The sequence below is a fragment of the Pipra filicauda genome, unplaced genomic scaffold (genome assembly GCF_003945595.2).
Source record: "Pipra filicauda isolate LSUMZ 115617 unplaced genomic scaffold, ASM394559v2 scaffold167_size3244652_pilon, whole genome shotgun sequence".
In the NCBI taxonomy this organism is placed as follows: Eukaryota; Metazoa; Chordata; class Aves; order Passeriformes; family Pipridae; genus Pipra; species Pipra filicauda.
In genome coordinates, this window is record NW_024104184.1 from 1,856,817 (window position 1) to 1,877,005 (window position 20,189).

Below are 20,189 nucleotides of genomic sequence, written 5' to 3' on the forward strand. Positions count from 1 at the left end.
CAGCAATAAAAGAGGGAGGAAGGGGGTAGGTTACCCATCCCCTGTGCAGGAACTGGCTGGACACTGGTCTGCCCATGGGATGTGGTGAGTGACTGCCTTAGCATCACTTGTTTTGTTTTCTTTCTCTTTTCTTCCACTTCTCCTTTGCTTACTAAACAGTTTTTAGCTCAACCCACAAGTTTTCTTGCTTTCACTCTTCCTTTCCTCTTTCCCCATCCCATTGGCATTAATCCACAAAACAGTAACATAAGAAACTGCAGTACAAGAAAGATGATCCAATGTTGATAAGAACCTTGCCATACACAGTTTAAAAAACAAAAGACAACCTCATATTTCATATGGACAGTAAAGATAAGGTACACATACTTTCGAAAAGGAAAACTATGTTAAAATATTTTAAAATATTCACATTATTCACTTTATATGTTTTAGCTATCATACCTGTAAAATAAGCATGTCCTGACGGAGGTCATCTCCATGTTTGAAGATTATGCCTATGGTTTCATTTGACAGAGCTGTTGGATCTGCACATTTAAACTCAAGCCAGAGGGGCTTCTTCTTAGATGCCATTACTTTACATTTTTCTATCTGTGAAAGACACATTTATTGCTTGCTAGCCATTGTACTCCAATGTCAACACAACTAACCTTTTTACACAGCAGCTACAGAATAGTTTATCAACTTCCAATCAATTATACCACAAAAAACACACTGAAAGTACATGTAAGGAACAGTGTTCAATTGCCATATAAAGCCTTACTGAACCTGCACAACTTTTAACCACTGCCCATGATAAAGGAAAAAGTGTATCTTTACTCTCCAAAACTGGATTTGGCATGTAAATCTGCTTTAGACAGATTTAATTAGGAATAGAGATCCTGACAAAACTGGTAAATATGGACCCTCAAAACAGGACTTCAATAGGTGCTTTGCAAAAACAGAATATAATCATTGTCCAATGCAATTTACCACATTATCCACCCTTGTGACTCCTAGCAACTACATTCCATATTGCTTGACTCAATTCCCTTAGCAAACTGGTCAAATTCATGGAGAAAATGGCATTTTTAAAACTAATGTAACATAATAATTTGTAAAATAAGAAAATTAATTCCCTAGTTTTATTACATTTTTAATCTTGATAAATTCAGCATTGCAATAAGTGAAACTGCATTACTTCAAATGTTTTCTTCAATAACTATGGCTAATACAACTGCAGTATGCAATACTTTCTATTCTGGAATTCCTGATTCATGGTTGAACATTACTATGTACAATAAAGCCATCTAAAACAAAAAAATAAGCAACTGCACATTAGTGTTTGAGAGCTGATAGAGAGAGATGACATAGGAGATGAGTATTTTAGAATAGTCACATTTCATAAACTGAAGCTCTGAGCCTGCAGTTTAAAGCAAAACAGTTTTTACCATCCTTGGTTTGAAAAAGGAAAGAAGTTTTTAAATCTTTGAACTTTCTAGAAACACACTGATTTTGCTTCTAATACTTGGTTTAGACTAGTACCTCTCAGCCATGCACAACTGGGAAGTGTTTAATTCTCTCAGTTTGAAGACAGATGAGCCTATAGCCTGTTTACCAAGGCACAGGTTTATTTAACAGAAACATGGCCATATCTAGACCTGATGATACCTAATATCCAAATGAGTACCTAGCTATTCAGCAATTCCTTAAGTTGGATGGTCCTTGGCTAAGAGAAAAATCAAGGGATTCTTTTCTTGTGGGGTCCTTGCTGCACATCAAGTGACTCCAAGGATCTTCACTGTGCCTCTTTGCCCACACCTCATTTTGCATAGCAAATGCATGATCCAATTTCCTTTCACTACATATCCTGGATTAAACTAATGGAAAAATTATAATTGCCATTTAATGATTAGAATTTCATGGGTTGCATTTTTTGTAGCACACAGTGGCATATCATTACACTTAGAAAAATTGTAATAGCTCTGGGAACAAAAACTTACTGAGTCCATGAAATGGCATCATGTTCACACTGAAATAAGACCTTTAGACATATTAGCAAGATTTTTTACCAAATGACACATACTTGCAAATACACTTTTTTTAAAAAGGATTTTCAGAAACTCAGAATATACTTACCACCAGGGCTCCTGCTCTTAGCCCAGGATCATATGGAACTCTAAAACTTTCTGGAAGTTTGCTGCTCTGTAATTTTTCAAGCTTTTGTCTCAGCTGTGCAATAACTGCAATGACAAGTAAAAAACCACAATGAAATCAAAAGTTGGATGGCAAAAAGCTTACAGGTAATCAAACTTGTTAAGCATCATGATTTGGTTAAAAAGCTCTGCTTAGCTACTTTTTAAATTGTTTTCCTCATGGATCTCCTGATTTGAAGAATGGAGGAAGACTCTTTAACTTGCACTATCAGTGGTCAGGGTTGTTTCAGATACCTAAAGTTTTCGAGCACCACACAAGTCGTGTGCTTTCTCTGCAGTGTTAGAAGCACTGTATAGTGCTTGGTGTCCTTCTGAAAACTCAAGAGATTACATTAAAAAGTCAACTTTCATTTAAAAAACAAAACACAGTAGAACACACAAAAATACTTTGCCTTATAACTGACAAGAAATGCAGACAGACTTGTGGCTTTCGAACTCTTGGTAAGAAACAATACAGAGGTACTGAATTTCCTATCCTCCTAAAACTGGTTTCATATTGCAGCCCTGTTAATCCCACATTCCAGTAAGAAGAAAATTTGCTGCATGTTTATATGAATGAGAATTTTACTGTTCATATCTGAACTCAATCTTTTAATTCATAAAACCTCAAGCTTCTGAATCTTCAGCTCAGAACAGTACAGATTACACAACATATGAAGTACTTTGTTCATCTCAGCTAGCAGGTGTTAGCAGCATAAGCAATACACTGGTTATTACCCTGCATTAGGATGAAGACCTGAACACTGTTCTAAAAGAAACTGTAGCTACACAGCAGAGGATGCATATACATGTTCGAGTAATTTTGGAGATAAAAATTAAAGAGAAAAAAAAACTGTACTGAGAAAACTAGACATGGACCTGGATACTTGAAACGGGATCATAATCATAGAATCATGGATTAGTTTGAGTTGGACAGGACCTTGAAAGGCCGTCTAGTCCAACCCCCTGCAACGAGCAGGGATATCTTCAACAAAACTTGCTCAGAGCTCTGTCCAACCTGATCTTGAGTATTTCCAGGCATGGGGCATCTCCATTTCCCTGGGCAACCTATTCCAGCGTTCCGACACCCTCATCATAAAAAATGTCTTCCCTATGCATAGTCAAATGTACTCTCCTTTAGTTTAAAGCCATTACCCCTTGTCCTGTTGCTGCAGGTTCTGCTAAAATGTTTGTCTGCACCTTTTTTTATAAACCCCCCGTAAGTACTACAAGGCTGCTGTAAGGTCTCCCCAGAGCCTTCTGTTCTCCAGGCTGAACAACCCCAACTCTCTCAGCCTTTCCTCACAGGAGAGGTGCTCCAGCCCTCTGATCATTTTTGTGACCCTCCTCTGGACTCATTCCAGCAGGTCCATGTCTGTTCTGTCCTGAGGGCCCTGAATCTGGACACAGTGATCCAGGTGGGGTGTCACAAGGGCAGAGAAGAGGGTAGAATCACCTCCCTCAACCTGCTGCCCACACTGCTTTTGATGCAGCCCATGATACTTTGGCTTTTTGGGCTGTGAATGCACATTGTCAGAAAATGAAGACAGTTTAAGAGCTGCTATCAAACTAAGAAAGTCAAGCCAAAAGAATTAGCCAAGAACTCACAGAACACAAATGTTACACAAACTACAAGGTTTTAGAAAAGAACTACCTAGCAGTGCCTGGTGACCATTTTCTTCTGGTAAAAAATAAATCTGACAGCAATACCCAGGAGCTACTAAGTGGACTTTATAATTAGACACTTTTCAAAAAAAACACCAAAACCCACAATAACCAAAACCAAACCAATTAACCAAAAAAATAAAACCCCTAACAAAATCCCCTCCCCCCCCAAAAAACCCCCACCTAGGTTGTAGTAACTTGGGTCATGAAACAGCTATCTAAAACGTAACTCTATATTCCCTAGAAAAATGTAGCTTTACTTCAGTAAGTCTCCTCATTGCAATTAGTGTAAATTGAAAACTGCAGGCCAACTAATTGAAGCAAACAAAGATAAGGAATTAGCTGATTTTAAAACAAAAGCAAAGGCACTTGCTAAAACAATTTTCAAGTTGATCTAGCTTAAGAACAAGGTGTTATGCATTTTAAGAGATGAAACAGCTGCACAGACACATTTCTGGGAAACAAATTATCTAGCACAGTGGTGATGAAAGCAGATAATCCTGTGAAAGATGTAGTATTATTATCTTAAGAATTTATTTATTTATTATTACTTGATATGTTCAAATATAAGCAAAGAGATTACATGAAAAGTTAAAGAAACAGTTTGACAGCATGATTGCTACTAGAATAGTATGAGCTTAACAGGAAGGAATTCATCCTTTAAAAAAATCCACAAACACCGGAGGAAGAAACATATATACAAGAATTAGATTAGACTGCATGACAGAATGAAATGAAACAGAACAGAACATTCAGACTGAAAATATGAACAACGATGAACATAGAAATGACAAGGCAAAAAAGAAGCAATAACCTAAAGAATAAATTTTAGGATATACATTTTTAAAAACATAAGAAGTAGAGGGGGCCTGTAGGAAAAATTATGTCCCCCATAATCTGAGAATAAATTACATTACTTATAGAATTAGTAGGACACTCCACATTTTCAGGAAGCCTTATTCAGTGAAAATGTCAATTATATAAGTCATCTTTCAATGTTCTGCTGTACACTACATACAAAGATTTCTTTAACTTCAAAACCTCGTGGGTGTTAATGTGATTGCTTTCTCTTGAAACTTTTCTTCTTTGCCCACATATCCTTCAAAGATAATGTATTATGGAATCCACTGCTGTTACAGACATGTACATCTGCAAGGATGTAAAATTTCTTTCCAAAATACGGAATTCTGACTAAATACATTTAGGTTACAGAGTATTTTAAGATAAATTTAGGAAGTTGATTAGAAACAATGTTTTATATGGGGCTTCAGTAAGCCACTTAACTCACACTATGTGGTAACATAACAGATATTACACAATATATTGAAGAATAAATGCATATTTCCTTCAATTTTCTTTTGAAACACCACCACACCCACTTCTGCATAGCCAGGGTGGAAAGGCTCTCCAATCCAAGGAATTCCTGGCCTGGAACATCCCATGCTGAACACACAGGAAGAAGTGGTCTCTCCACAGCTTTAAGAGCTTTAATATTATCATACGTCTTCTTGCACTTACCCCCAACACCAAGAAAGTAACAAGAATGATGATAGACAAGCTTTTAGGGAAGGTGGGGGGGGAAGGTGGGCAAACCCCAGAGGTAAGCAGGCACTGCATGATCCTACTGTGGCTTCCAAAGCAGTGCTTCCAAGAACTAGAAATAAAAACACCACATCCACATCCGTGTCTCAGAGGAAAAAATGCTCCTCAAAGACATGCTCAGTATATTCAGCCCTGATCCACCACCAGCTTCTTTCACGGCATAGCAGAAGTGGTACTGGACTCCTCCACCATCTTCTTGCCAAGAGTCTTTTAGTGAGAGCTTAGGGTAAGGCTGTGTTTCTTGGCAAGTGTCACTTTTTATTTCCAGTTGATATTTGTGTCCTGGATTGTTTCTTTCTTCAGTGCTGGCATTCAGCTAAGGGTTATGTACAAAAACTTAGCTGTTTGCCAGTTGCATGGCGTGAGGTTCAAGAAGATAAGCCAAAGCATGGGAAAGCACTGGGTGTCTAGAACAGTGATATTCTTCCCCTTCTGGGGGAAGAAACTATTACTGGTTCAATCATTATTAGCTTACACGCACATTTTAAAAGAAAATTATGCCCTTTGACAGTAATTTATCCACAAATTTTCTAAATAAACAGTGCTATCTAGTTTTTCAAACCCAAAGAGAAAAAACCAGTAATATTACCAACAAAGAAATGCCTGTTAGCAAATACCTTGAGAAGTAACATCATACTTTTCTGCAGAAACTGATTTTATCTCCATTGTGACTTTGTGCAGCAATTCAATAACTTGAACCTGCTTCATGAAGTCATGCAGCATTGCCTTCCCACAGCCCCTGAGATAGGCCTCGAGGATGACCGCAAACCTCTGCTGGTAATGCATGGACTGGGCAATCTCGCTTCTCAAGAACCAAAACAAGAAGTGACCAATTCTTTTGTTCTGGTGGTGAAGAAAAATACTGCAATCAGCACACATTTCTTGACAAAGGGTTTTAATAATGCCAGCAACTTCAGCGTAAGTTGGCTGTATTTTGAAGTACTTACCCTCAAACCACGTTTGAGCAGAAATCTGGCTAATGCGCTGTCATGATATGGCTCAAATTTCACAGCCTGAGTAATACAAACAGAAGGCATGTTATTAACACATTTAAGATCCCAATGCACTTACATGTATGCTGACATCTACAGAATACACTGCTGCAGGAGTAGAAAATGTGTAAAAAAGCAGGTCTTTTCGAGGCTTCTCTGTATCTCATTCAAGAAGCACTTTTTCTTTGCAACAGGTTCTTTTCAGGTTTATTATTAATGTGACAAGCAAGGCATGGAGTATCTAACCAGTGAGGCCGACCTGAGCACATAAAGGAATGTGAACAAAACAATATCATTCCCAGGCTGTAGAAAAAGCTAGCAAGATCAGGAAACAGTCTGCAGTCTGACTGATGCTGAGAATGCTTGAAATTTTTACTGCCAGATGAAATAACATATTTGTAATAATTCTTCAATAAAAATATCAATAATAAAGTACTGGTTTTGGACAACATCTGCTACTTTGGGAGTAAGGCCCCAGGGTTCACTGCTGGGTTCTCCAGAAAGCATGGGATACAGGAGCAGCTTCTCAGAGCACCTATCTGGCCTTTAACCCCTAAATGAATCACAGAATCATAGAATCAACCAGGTTGGAAAAGACGTCACAGATCATCAAATCGAACCCTTGATAACAGAATAAAGGTTCTGATACACATACTGTACTGATGCGGTACAATTAAGAGGAAGACTTCACCAGAGCTTTTTTTTTAATGACTCTGTGAGAACAGATGTATTTTTTCTCTTCCAAAAGCTGCTCCCCTCCACCCAAGCCCAAAGACATTTCCAAGCTACTGCCAAAAAAGCGTGTGGAAAAAAAGTCAACAATTCTTTTCAAGTGTCAGCATTGGAACTTTTTTGCTGTTATTCTCTTCTTCAACCCAATAACCAAGTGAATTGGTCTTCCAGAAAACTATCACACTTCCAGATACTGGGCTGTGCCAGGGAACTTCACTTCAACTCATTTTTCCAGCAACTTCTTTTCTGTTGCTTCAGGAACTCAAGTTTATAGGAGCTTTGTATTAAGGTTAATGGTGAAAAAAAGTATGCATGTATATCCCACGGCAAGAAAAAATAAATAAGATGCATAAAATCTCTGAAACAGAGTCAGAAAATCCTGTCATGGACTGAGGGGGTTGGTGAATGGCTTCAGGTTCTGGAAATAGAGTGCCAGGAAGCAGCCTGTAGGGAGATTAAGGGAAAACAAAGGGATGCGCAGAGAGCTGGGTGCACATAGTACGCTCAGCTTTCAGAAGCAACTAAGTATGCAAACCTCTAGCAGTACTTATTCAACAGAATATAATGGCTCTTTCAAGATCGTTGCAGTCTGCAGTTTGCAAAGAAGCAACCAAGCCACCAGCAAAGGTCTGCTAAATTCATCAAACGAATCATAGTTTTATAAACTCTTAAAAGTGCTGTGGCACACAGTTGCGTTTTTATTAACATATCAACATGATTTCTGAAATGTTAATCTTCCTGTGGGTTTATTCAACAGAAAAAAATCAAGCTTTTTCAGTCAACCTTCTAGAAGGAACCAACTTGGAAAAAGGTCATAAAGACACGTTCTTCCCAGCTGCTGGTTAAGAGACAGACAAGAAAGCCAAGCACCAGACTTGCCCTTCTCCTGTATCATAATTCTGCCAGAACTGTCTTGACTGTCTCCACAATACAGCTCCATTTCCCCAAAAAACTTCATCTTATTTAGGAAAGATGATAAGAATTCACAAGCATAAACTGATTTTATGATATATAGATCCTTTTATTTTGTGTATGAGATTAGGAGGTATGAGGAGGTTTTAATAAAAATTAATTTTCACTGCAGTAAGGTGCCCAACATCAATAACTATCACATAAATTCAAATGGATTTGCTTACAGTTCCAAGGAAGCCTATTAAAAACCTCATTCTGGTATATACTATGCTTAATGTTCTCAGTGCATATCCTTGAAAAACAATTTAAGACTGAAATACAGCCAAACAACCAACATTGCTCCAAAACAAAGCCTCCTCATTAAAGTTGCAAATATAGTTTCATAAAATAATATTAAAAATGTATTATGAGCATTCTTATCAAGCTGATGTTTTAGAAATAATCATTTTCAAAAGTCAAGCCCGTTTTTCTTTTTTCCTCACAAAGTCAAACATCAACTTTTGCACAGCAACAATAAAAGCTGGCCATTAAAAGATGTCTGCTGGCACTTCATCAGGTCCCTGCACATATCCTTTGCCTTGTCAATTCAGCACAAGAGCTTTAGTCACTGCCATATGCATGAACTGTAGTCGTTAGTGTTCGTCTTACAAAGGATTCTGTTGCATTTTAACTATCCTATCCATGTTCTATCAACTGAACAGAGAATGACAGACCATTACAGGAAGCTAAATAGGTTTATTTATGGTGTGGCTGCTTCTATTTGGTATAAACCTGGGGGGAAATAAAATGCTTGCTTGATTTCTGAGGGAAGGTAAAATGGAGGTAAAAAGAGGGCAATAAGCCACAGAGCTTTCATAAAGGCATGCATTTGAAAGGTGATGACCATTTGCAAAATAGACATTTCAGATGTGTCCACTGACGTAAAGGAATGGCTGACATCCATTCTCTGAAAAACGTAGATTTTTACATACATTGTGGTACCAAAGCTTTCCTGCAGGATGCTGACAGCCTACATTCCACTGTTAGCTGAGAAACAAAGACAAGGATAGCAGTAGAGAGGTGAAAGTTGGAATCTAGCATTTTTTTCCTTTTTAAGGATAGTAATCTGTAATTTCTTACATCTCTTCCTAAAAATGACACAGCTAAGTTAAGCCACTATGATTTTATGCTATGGTACTTTATTTAACTTTTAGAGAGATTTATTTTTTTTAAAACTCACCAGATTTGTACTTTCTGAAAACAATTTCAAAAACAAATGGAAAAAACCCCAGTACTTCCTCCATTCTCTCAGGCATTTGGATAGCAACCAATCACCATCCCAAACTCCTAATTTGGATACCAAAAAAAAGTGAATAAAATTGCTGAGCCACATGTAGATAGCAAAAGCTCACAAGCCAAGCAGATATATATAGCAGCAACTATGTGGGAGGCCCAATGAGGTAACCGTAGCGACTCGTTTGGTATACGCAGAAGTGCATAAATTCTGCCTAATCTTCAGATAGGCAAATACAAGGCTAGAAAGGTTTTGTTTAAAGCACTACTGATGTGCAGCAAAATCTGAGCTACTAACTTCCATTTTCCTGGGAACTCAGGTGCTCTCTGAACCTGCAGAAATTAAAAGCCTCATCCTGCAGCTTCCCCAGCTGTAGCTGTTCCATTTCTATTTTCTTTTGAATTTTGAATGCCAACTTTGTCCTCTGATTTTCTGAAAAAAGTATTTCCTGCTCTGAGGGACGACAGCCTTTCCATGCAAGCCAGAGCCCTGCCAGGTGCAGAAAGCCTGTGGAGTCGTGTGACTTCAGGGGTCAGGCTCACCAGGAAGAACATGGGGTTACAGCTTCCATCAGCCACCAGAGGAGAGGAGACTTTGCTGCTGCCCAGTGAGGGCACCGTGTTGAGAAAAAGCAACCAAACCAATTTTCACGTATAACTGATATAAACCTTCCCAACGTTTCATCTGGCAGATCCACATACAAAGCGCTTCAAATCAATACAGCATTGCCATTAAGCCCACAAATTTTCACCCAACTTCCCCAAATGACTTAATCTTATTATGTAGTCCTAGCAACTCTTTAATTACTTTCAAAAATTTTTTTGGAAGCTTCTAGATAAATTTGGTCCCCTTAACACAACAAGACTGAAGTCTGCAACATACTGTGTAACTACACTGGTGTTCTTGACCTAAAACTCAACACCAGATTTTTCTTCAGGCCTTGCCCATGTCAACCTCTGCCTTTACTTTCTTTCTGTCAACACTCTTTTTTCTAAACTATTGTAAAGTCGGTCAACAACTCTTCAGTGCTGTGTGATTCAGACCTGATATGAACAAGATTAAAAACAGCACAGTTAGGATTTACTCCCACGATAGCTTTGCTGGAATTAACAATTTTCAGAAAAAGTTACTACTGTAAACACAAGATGCAAATTGTAAGACAAAAGGCAATTATAACACAGAAACAATGACACGAGCAAAACACAAGAAGTAGAAAAGTATGTTTTGTGTTAACTTGGTTACTACCACTGCTTTGACTAAACCCTGAAGACTTCAAACCCAGGGATTACTAATAAGACCTACAAAAATGAGAATTGTGATGGGGTATGCAAATATTCCTGCAAGGCAGAGTTCAAGAATGCAAATATACCTTACCTGCACAAGCTGTAAAAGATAATGAAGAACATCATCATCTTCTAAACTTTCCAGTTTTTGAACTGCCATTGCTCGGACATTTTCATCTGAAAAGTTACAGTCCAGAAGTTGCATTGTGAGTCCAACATCTAAAGTGCTCTGATCCCAAACCTCTTTTTTAGCTAGCAACTGGTATGTTTTGGCCACTATTTCTTGTTGTCCCCATTTCACAGAGCTAAGCAGCTTAGGATATGCCTTGGGGTGCTTTATGCTTTCATATCTGAAGTGCCACAACAGTTCTTTGTCCTCAGGAGAAAGTGGATTAAGTGGGTCAGTTGCTATGATCTCTTCAAGTTGTTTGCGAAGCTGGTTGGGCATTTCAGCTCGGGTCCTGTCCCCTTGGGGGTCTGATGCTATCCTGTGCTTGGGCAAGGCAATTGGGTGACAATATCTGTCCAGCACAATAGAGATAGCCATTGAGTTTTCTTTATCTGGGTTAGTTGCTGATGTGAGTTTGTCTGCATTGATACTTCCTTGTTCTTCCCCCTTGCCTGGAATTTTCCACATGTGGAGCACATACTCCCCACTTCGTAGCAAGAAACGGTGGTCTATCAACAAAAGATTTACATAATAGAGAAGCTGGGTTTTGCATTTTGTATCAGAGTTGGAGGATTCATGTGACTGAAGGTTTGTCTTTGTGGAAGGCCCCTGTGCTTTGCCACAGTATATCTGAAGATTCAGAAGTGCTCCTTTAGGCAAATCCTTAATTTTGATATCAAACTCCAGCCAAATATTCCATAGAACCTCCTCAGTAAAAGGCTTTGATGAAGTTCTTCTCTGTGAAAGGAGCTGCTGCCCATGTTGAATGTTAGCTTCCACAAACACAGTAAGATCGGTATTTCTTGGTAAAATTGGGATATCAATGCCAATTATTTTCACCCTAAATTTCCTATTACAATCCCACAATGAGATAGTGAAGACTCTCTCATGGTCTTTTCCGTCTATTGTCAATTGTTCATGGTAACCCGTAACTCCTGTACAGTCATCCACCAAGGGCCATTCTTCCTTCTGAACCTCATCCTCATTCGGGTCAGGGGGATCGTCTAGGACAAGGTGAATTTCTTCCCCATTCTTAAGGCACTGTCTTATCCAGTGAAAGTCTTTGACTGGTGTCTCTCCAATAATGTACTCATCTCTGCCACAAACCCTGAGAACAAAATCCAGTTCGCTATGATCTTCAGGAATGTCCATCAAAGATTTTTTCTTTGCCATTTTGGTGAAAAAGCTGTGAAGAATCATATCTGGAGTGTCATCTATTGACACTTTAATTTTTTGACTAGTTGTTCCCCTATGTATGATTATGAAAATGTTATTATTAATGATCTTTTTAAATAAATATTCTGGGAGTGGCTTAGATGTAGTCCATGGGTGCATTGCATACAATTTAGGATCTCTGCAGGCTACCTCTATCATTCGTGGAGTGACTAATCTGCGACGGGTAAATTCTAGCTCATCATCATGCACATTGCTTACATCAGTGACATCATAACCAATTAAATCGTTAAGCTGCCGCTGAAATTCCTGAACTTCTTCTGATGGTTTTTGTTTCTGGACAACATAAATCTTGCCTACCTTTTTCTGTAACACTTTCCAGTACAATATGCAGTCCAGTGTCTGCAATACTTGGTGTTTATCATAAATTTCATACCATTGCCCTTTCTTCTGATACTGCAGGACAAACTGATCCGGGGTGAATGCATGGTAGAAGTCTGTGGTTTGACTCATCTCTATTGCACGCATCCAAATCTGAGCCTTCATTTGCTCAACCGTACAGTTGCCAGCTATTTCAAGTAACATCATTTCTGGTACTTTAGTATGTTTATTGCTTGTAGGTAAAATGAACTCAATGGATATCAGTTCCATTGATGAAAAACTACTCGATGTACAATGAGGTTTCATTCTTCTTCTCCTTCGTTTGTTTTCCTCTCTCATAACAACAGGCTGTTCATGATCTCCCAACTCCATGCCAGAAGAAATCTAGCAAAACATACAAATTCTTGATTACTTTTTCATTTACATTTATCTTTAATTGTTTAAGTCTTGCTAATTAAAATCGTAGGCCACTCAGAATCCTGCCATGTTTCCTCATCATATTTCTGCTTCCCCTTAATTTCTAGTCACAAATACTTGATTTACATGGATCAACTCAGATGTAGTCTATTCAATTCAATACCAAATATAAGTAAAAAAAAAAAAATCAACCCTACAATGATTAAATAATTAAAATGGAGCTTTTAGACATCCTTCCCAGATTTTACTGAGGATAAGCAGTCTGAGTGCACGATCTCCACATTGATTTGTTCTTGCTTCTATTTGATCAAGCACTGATTCTCCTGCGGCCCCATCTGTTTTGATGGTGCTGATGTTAACACAAGTGGATTTACATAGAAATCAAAAGACACACTCCTGTGTATGAACAGAACACTATCTCACTGAGCTCCAGGAATGGCAGAAAGTAACAAAAACCGCAATATTTGCAGACGGGACAGACATGAGCTTATTCCCAGTTTCCACTGCCTCTTTTAACTGATGAGCAATCAGGACTTCCACCTAAAAATAGCCCTTAGGATTCAAAAGTCAGGAACTATTCCTGAAGACAGGTATTTAACATGCATCTAAATACAAGGCTAGTGTCCTTAGATATGCTTCTTTTGAATAAATCAATTCACCAGACTGATAACATCTATCCATTTCCAAAGTACACACTTCCAGTATGAACTAACAGTTTATTACAGAAGAAAAATCTCCCAAGTTGATGCCAATTTATTACCCTATACATCAAATCACACCTAAAACAATATCAAACATAAGTAGCCTACCTTATCAGCATTCAGTAAACAAAATATATTGTTGCTCTCAGTCAATCTCCATTGAACAATATTAAAGTGCAAATTATTCATCGAGAGCTTGAAAGCGGAAAGCAGTGCTGATCGAGCACACTCGCACAAGCCAAGCTACCACAACATACTGAACTTCCTTTCCAAACAACACTTTCTACACAGAAAATCTTTCTCTAACTACTGGAGAAAGGTAAAATCGGTGTAATGATGCCTTAGCAGATAATAAAACAAGCAGATAAAAATGTAAAAGTTTAAACTGAAGCAACACAGCATGCTAACTAAAATTCTTTTTTCAAGTTCCGGAACGCAGTGACTGTGGTCACACCACCTCTGTAATTGACAAAGTAGAAGGAAATATTACCTGCTTATAAAACAAAGGCTGAATTGCCGAAGACGACTCATTTGTTTAATTTTTGAAGTTCCTATTTTTTTAGTGGAAGATCATTCACACAGAAAGTTTCTTTGTTTAAGCTGTTCTGCTTTTCTTGCTTGCCCTCATATCCAGATGCAAAGGAAGTGCTGCACTTACCAGGAAGGAAGTTTTAACCAAGTTGCTTATACATATGATTGCTCATTTTAAAAGAAGTCAGAATGCTTTTCCTGTTATAACAGTAAAAATACACCAACAGTACACCAATTTAACATACACACATAGAAGACATGCTTGAATCCTTTTAAAAATAGCAAAGAATAATCTGGGCAATAAATTTAATTAATTCAAATAAAACATTTAAAACCAATACATTTTTGAGAGATTACTTTATATAAATACCAATACTTTATAAATACCAATACTAGATAAAAGACAACTAAATCTGCATTGTTTCATTACTTTTATTTTCATGGGGACAGCTGTTTGAGGTTATCAACTTAAATTCACTAGAGTTTTTTAAGCCAGTCTCTGTATAGGCATCACGTGGATGTCGTATCTGCGAAGGACCGTGCATGGTAACCTCAGCAGTAGAACTGCTGGGCAATCTTATCCATAGTATTTTTAACTCATTCATTTATGATTACAAACACATAGTGAAATCCACTAGAAATGATGACTTAAGATTCAGGAAGAAAATAAACTACATACTTCCAACTCTAAGTCTTGTGGTTAACTACAACCTGAAGAGCTGTTCCTTTACTAAAAAAAAATGCCCACAGGAAAAAATATTTGGGAAAACATGCTCAAAACAGAAAGACAGAAAAAACTCTAATTGTATCCTTTTTCCTTACGACTCTTCCAGTAAAATACTGACCATTTTGAAGAGCAACAAGTAGTACACATCCTACACTGGTACATATCCTACAAAAATTATGATTCTGGAGAAGGAAGAAAAAATATGAAATAGCTGAAAGGTCTTTTAACAACAGTGAGGTGGTGTGCCTTTTTCTTTTCTTTAACATATTCGCACTTCCTATTTGTAAGACATTTTTTATTAAAAAGTGAAAAATAACCCTCCCTCTGTGTTGGCGAAAAAATCTGACAGCCTCTTACATGTCTCCAATGTGCCATTCCCAACCTCTGAAATTAACATTTTACAGGGGTTACAAACCAGAAAAATGCCCTCCCCCATATACACAGCTCTTCTTTCTCAGAGAATCATTCTGCTTGGCAATCAAGATTGGATTTGTTTTTAGAGGATATTTTTCTCAGGAAGTGAGTTTGGGGGAAACACAGTGTCGCAACTCCTTTTACCTTATAAAGCCAGTATTTGAATTTTCTCATGGCAGCGGCGAAGTTACCCTGAACATTTTGTCACTGACGTGGAACCTGCTCATCTTGGCCAAGACACTTCCAACACTCATCCTCCACCCATGTGCAGCTTGTCAGCATTCATCAGCCACAGTCTCTGTGGCATCTCAGCACTACACACTGCGTTCCTCTCTCACGTTGTGTAATTTCTAAAATGCAATGTAGTCACATATTTTTCTTCATTTAAACATAAGCAACCGGCATCAAGGGTTTTTTCATGCCAACAGGCTGCATAGATTTTTTGCAAACAGCCCTTGTTTTAAAGTCATTATTCTGCCCTTATATAAGTAAATCTGGACTCATTTCAGTTTCATTAGGTTCTGCAAATCTAAGAAAGCTTCCAGATTTAAAATGTCCTCAGCTTGCTGCTATGTGCTATGCACCCAAGGATTAATTTTTCAAACACACATACAACAAATAGTCCATCTTCTGCTAAGCTCTTCTAGCACTACTCCATTGATCGAGACCATCCTTAAGGTGACACCAAACTATATCCATTTTCTGCTATTCTATGTGTTGGCAAAACCATCTTGCTTCACGCATACGTGTCATAAAACTTTGATGTTAAATCACTCAAAATAAGTTCCTAAAGCCTTTGTCATGCCAAAGCTTTACTTACAGTGTTGACATTTCTTTATGTCTACTGCAACAACACCCTCAAAAAAGGGGGAAACCCCCCCACTTTTTTATTTCTAATTCTAATGAGCCTCATCAACCTTGAATATCCCTGTATGAAGAGAACTGTCCTATCACTGGTGCATAAATCCTGATGCGGTGCAATGGAGCAGGAGGAGGTGGGGTATGTAGAAGGTAACCAAGGCAAGTAAACAGTCTTGCCTTTGTCTCCAGTTTGTTCCTATTTCTTCACCCAGGTCAGCAAGCTGACCATAACAAGAACAACAAACAATTTGGTTAATTTTCAGCTGGATCAGTTCCTTTATCTGACTCATCACTTGCAGGAGTGGTAGGGCAGTGAGGGAAGAGAAGGGAAAGGAATGGAACCAGTACAGTTAAGATGAGATTGAAACATGATTCACAGCAGAATTAGGAGACAAATTAATGAGTAAACTTGTTAAATGATTTGAAAATACGGGATGAAAGGCGTTTTGAAAAGACAATGTGGTATTATGATGAATTACTTCATATATTCAGCTAGAAAAAATTTAGGATAGCTGTCAGTCTTCACTGCTCTGTTAGGCCTGCATTAAAGTTCTGCTGGTTACTGTTATGCTTATTCTACATTAGCTCCTGCTTCTGCTTTAATCCATCATGTGGAAACCTTATCTTAAAATTAGTCTTTTCACTTTAGTGTGAACTCCTTCCCAGACAACTTAACCTGCAAGAAAATAAGCACTCTCTACCAGAGTAAGAATTACCTCATGCGTACATTATGCCAATACAATAATCACAGAATCAACTAGGTTGGAAAAGACCTGTGAGATCATCGAGTCCAACCTTTGACCCAACACCACCTCATCTACTAGACCATGGCACTAAGTGCCACATCCAGTCTCTTCTTAAACACCTACACGGTTTTTATGTTCACAATTTTAGACAAAGTTAACATAAAAAATAAGTTTAAACACCCCCCCCCAAAACTATCATGACATGACCCAAAGCTTTCCGAGGAGCATACTACATCTACTTGCGTGCACTGTCCTGTACCAGGAGATAACTTTGCATTTGCTGGACAGGAGGACATCTTTCCTACACCTACTGGTGATCCAGTGCTGAACTTTGCAGGTAAGGTACACCGCTAACATATTAAGGATGAACACAAAAACAAAACCCCACTTTGCTCAGTTTGTCAGATCCTCTACCAACTACTAGCTCTCATGGGAATTACATCAGTGCAGGTTCCCATTTGCAAGTAAACTTCACAGGTAATGCAGCCACATTTCTCATCAAAAAGTATACAACTCAGCAGATACAGCTTGGTCCGGAGGTAGTTAGTCAATCAGACTGCTATTACAGCTGTAGCACTTTCAGGCTCCTCCTGCCTTCACTACAGACCTTTGCATATTTTGGTTTCTACATGAGTTATCTATTTGGGGCCGATTCTGGAACAAACAGTAACTTCTGTCCGGCTCCGAAAATTTAGGTAAGGATTTCAGCCAAGTTCTAGTTAACTGGCGTTACACAAGCCATGGATAATCTACCTTCAAAGCAACACTTCACAGAGTTTGGAAACACGGAGATGGCAGCTATGGTTCCCGCTGGGACACACTCGCCATTTGGACACTGCCTGTCCTGTCAGTTTGTGCCCAACACTGATTCCCAATGCCGTGATCTGATCGAGACCAACAAACAGCTCTCGAATGCTCTCAGCTATTATTTCAGACGATTTGTGGCGCGCTTTTATGGTCTGCACGTACCAGACAAACACAAGAGGCTACTATTTGCCGGATGAGGAAATACCGTTATTTACTGTTTAAAAGCGGAGCTGACTCACAGATCTTAAGACCCAAGGGAACTGCTGCCACTGTCTAGTGTGATCATTCGCTTCGTATTGTTTCAACGTTCCAGCAGCTTCGTCGGCGGCTTTTCCATCAAACTCCATAACTCCTGTTTGGGCCATGACGTGAGGCGGGACCGAGGCCGCGCGGGACCGGGCAGCTCGGGGGGCTCAGCGGCGCCGGGGGCAGCCGGGACCGCGGGGCGACCCCGACCAGACGCACGTGCCCTGCGGGAAGAGGCCCCGAGCTCGGGAACGGCGGGATGGAGCCGGGGCTACCTCCCTTCTTCCCTCCCCCGGCCCACTGCCCGAGCCCCGAGATGGCGGCCGGCGCCGCCCGCAGCTCCTGCGGGCGGGCGAACCTCGCCGCGCCCGGACCGCCGGGGCCGGGAGCGCCCTGCGGCGGGCGCGGGGCCGGGCAGGTCCGCCCGTGGCCGCCGCGGGGAGCGGAGCTGCACCGCCACCTGCGAGCCCGGGCCTGCGGCAGGGCCAGCCTGGGGCGGGGTCCGCCGCGACCCCCCGGCACGGAGCTACTCACCACAGCGGCGGCCCCGGCCCCGGCTCCGGACAGGTGTTCGCCTCAGCAGGAAGCAGCGCGGGCCGGGGGCCGGCGGGGAGGCTCCATGGCCGGCGGGAGAGGCAGCTCTGGAGCCGCCGCCAATCACACGCCGGGCAAAGAGGGAACCGGCTGTGGGGCCTCCCCGCCCCCCCCGGCCCCGCCGCGGCCCCGGGGCACCCGGCCCTGGCCCCTGCCCCCGGCGCGGCCGCATCAGCCGGAGTGCGGACAGACCCGCCGGTGGCGTGGAAGCACCACAGCCGCGGTGCGGGTTTACTCGTCAGCACAAGTCATGCAGGATGTGCCCTGGTGTCAGTACAAGCAGCAAATCCCCCCTGGGAGGAGCTTCCTGGGTATTCCTCGCCCAGGGCCCCGCAGCCGGCGTGCCCAAGGCACTCCCGCAGTGACCCCCGGCTGCTCGGGCTGCGGGCAGCTCGTTCAGGGCAGGGACAAATCAGTTTGTCTAAGCTGCCCTTCTCCTTTGGAATGATTTTCATACTGTCTGACTAAACGTCTTCTACAGGTTAAGCATCTTGCTTATTTTTTTTTTAAACTACTTTTTTGTTCGAAGTTGCTGTGTTACTGTTTTTCTACTATTTTCCCATCTCCAGCCTGGGCAGTCCTGGATCTCTCTTTTTAGGTCATGTTCTTGAGACCTTCTGTGATTCCTGTAGCTCGCCTCCGGGTTCTTGCCAAATGGGCCACATTGTTTTTGGAAAGCACTGCACAAAACTGGACGTAGTAGTATTCCAGCTAAGGCCTTGCCAAGGCTGCCCACAGCAGGAGAAATAATTCATCAGCCTTAGGGTGCCAGGGCTCCAAATGCAGCTCAGGAATAACCATTCACATCCAATTCAAACAAACAAACAACTCCCCCTCACCACTCTTTCCCCACCCCGGCTGCTGTCTGTTTGGCTCTGAATATGGAGCTGTCTCCATTCTGTCTCTGCAGCTCTTTTTTGGAATGAACAGCAAAACTTTCCACGATTATGTTGAGATTTTTTTTGAGCCAGATCGTGCAGTGAGTGTCACAGATGAACCCTATATGGCACAGAGTGCACACACTCGCCCTGAAAGCCATGTTGACATAAGGTCACATCTTCAGGCAGTACTGTACAAGACCACAGGTTGCCACAAAGACTATTATTGACTTCCACAGAAAAAAAATATCAGAAGGAAATAACTAGTATGTTACACATACAGATGCTATTATAAAAAGTTGGATAATTGTTGTTATAGCATGGATGGATTCGTTCAGCTTAAAAAATCATTTGCATGACATTAAGAATCATAATACCAGCCTGAAGCAGCAAGTATTTGAGGAACTATTGTATAAACGTGGAGTTTCTAAATGAATATACATTATACTGAACTGTGGCTATAAGGAATCATAACTCTGTGGTGGCCTCAAGTTCCTCAAGTTTTTACAAAGGTGAAAACAAAGCAAAAGCCTTTTACAGCTATCATGTGATGTGTGAGCAGCAGAGGGGAAACACAGTGAAGACTCACTTCGTGCCTGATTTTTCCTCATTCAGTGGGTAATATCTGTCAAAGAAGTTCAGCTTTGCACAGCATGTGTATTACTGAATGCTTTAAAAGACATTTAAAAGCCTTATCAAAATAGGAAGTCTTTTTTTGTTGTTGTTGGCTGGATCCCCAGATGGATCACTCCGGGAACACAAGTGTAGCCAGTTTGGAGACTAATCCTGTTAAAATCCATGGACTTTATTTGGGGATGCACAAACATATGGAGATTTGAGCAGCTGAATAAAAAGACTGTCATTTGTCAAAAGACAGTTATAGAGGAATAATTTACAGCCAGAGCAAATGACAC

The 20,189-nt window shown here is 40.4% G+C and overlaps 1 protein-coding gene across 3 annotated transcripts in view; it reads right to left on the minus strand.

Moving 5' to 3' along the window:
• Positions 1-18,674, minus strand: part of PIK3CG (phosphatidylinositol-4,5-bisphosphate 3-kinase catalytic subunit gamma) — a 33,115-nt gene extending 14,441 nt beyond the window's left edge. Inside the window, exons 1-7 of one of the 3 annotated variants that reach the window (XM_039379433.1) lie at positions 18,338-18,674; positions 17,797-17,909; positions 10,722-12,737; positions 6,386-6,451; positions 6,056-6,281; positions 2,116-2,219; positions 442-588 (exon numbers count right to left, since the gene is read on the minus strand). In XM_039379433.1, the coding sequence (XP_039235367.1) occupies positions 442-588; positions 2,116-2,219; positions 6,056-6,281; positions 6,386-6,451; positions 10,722-12,737; positions 17,797-17,909; positions 18,338-18,569 (2,904 nt within the window). In that variant the 5' untranslated portion in view covers positions 18,570-18,674. Of the gene's footprint in view, positions 1-441; positions 589-2,115; positions 2,220-6,055; positions 6,282-6,385; positions 6,452-10,721; positions 12,738-17,796; positions 18,111-18,337 lie in introns of those variants that run through there. The other 2 variants (XM_027731922.2, XM_027731919.2) reach the window with 2 other exon arrangements.
• Between the last annotated feature and the right edge of the window lie 1,515 nt (positions 18,675-20,189).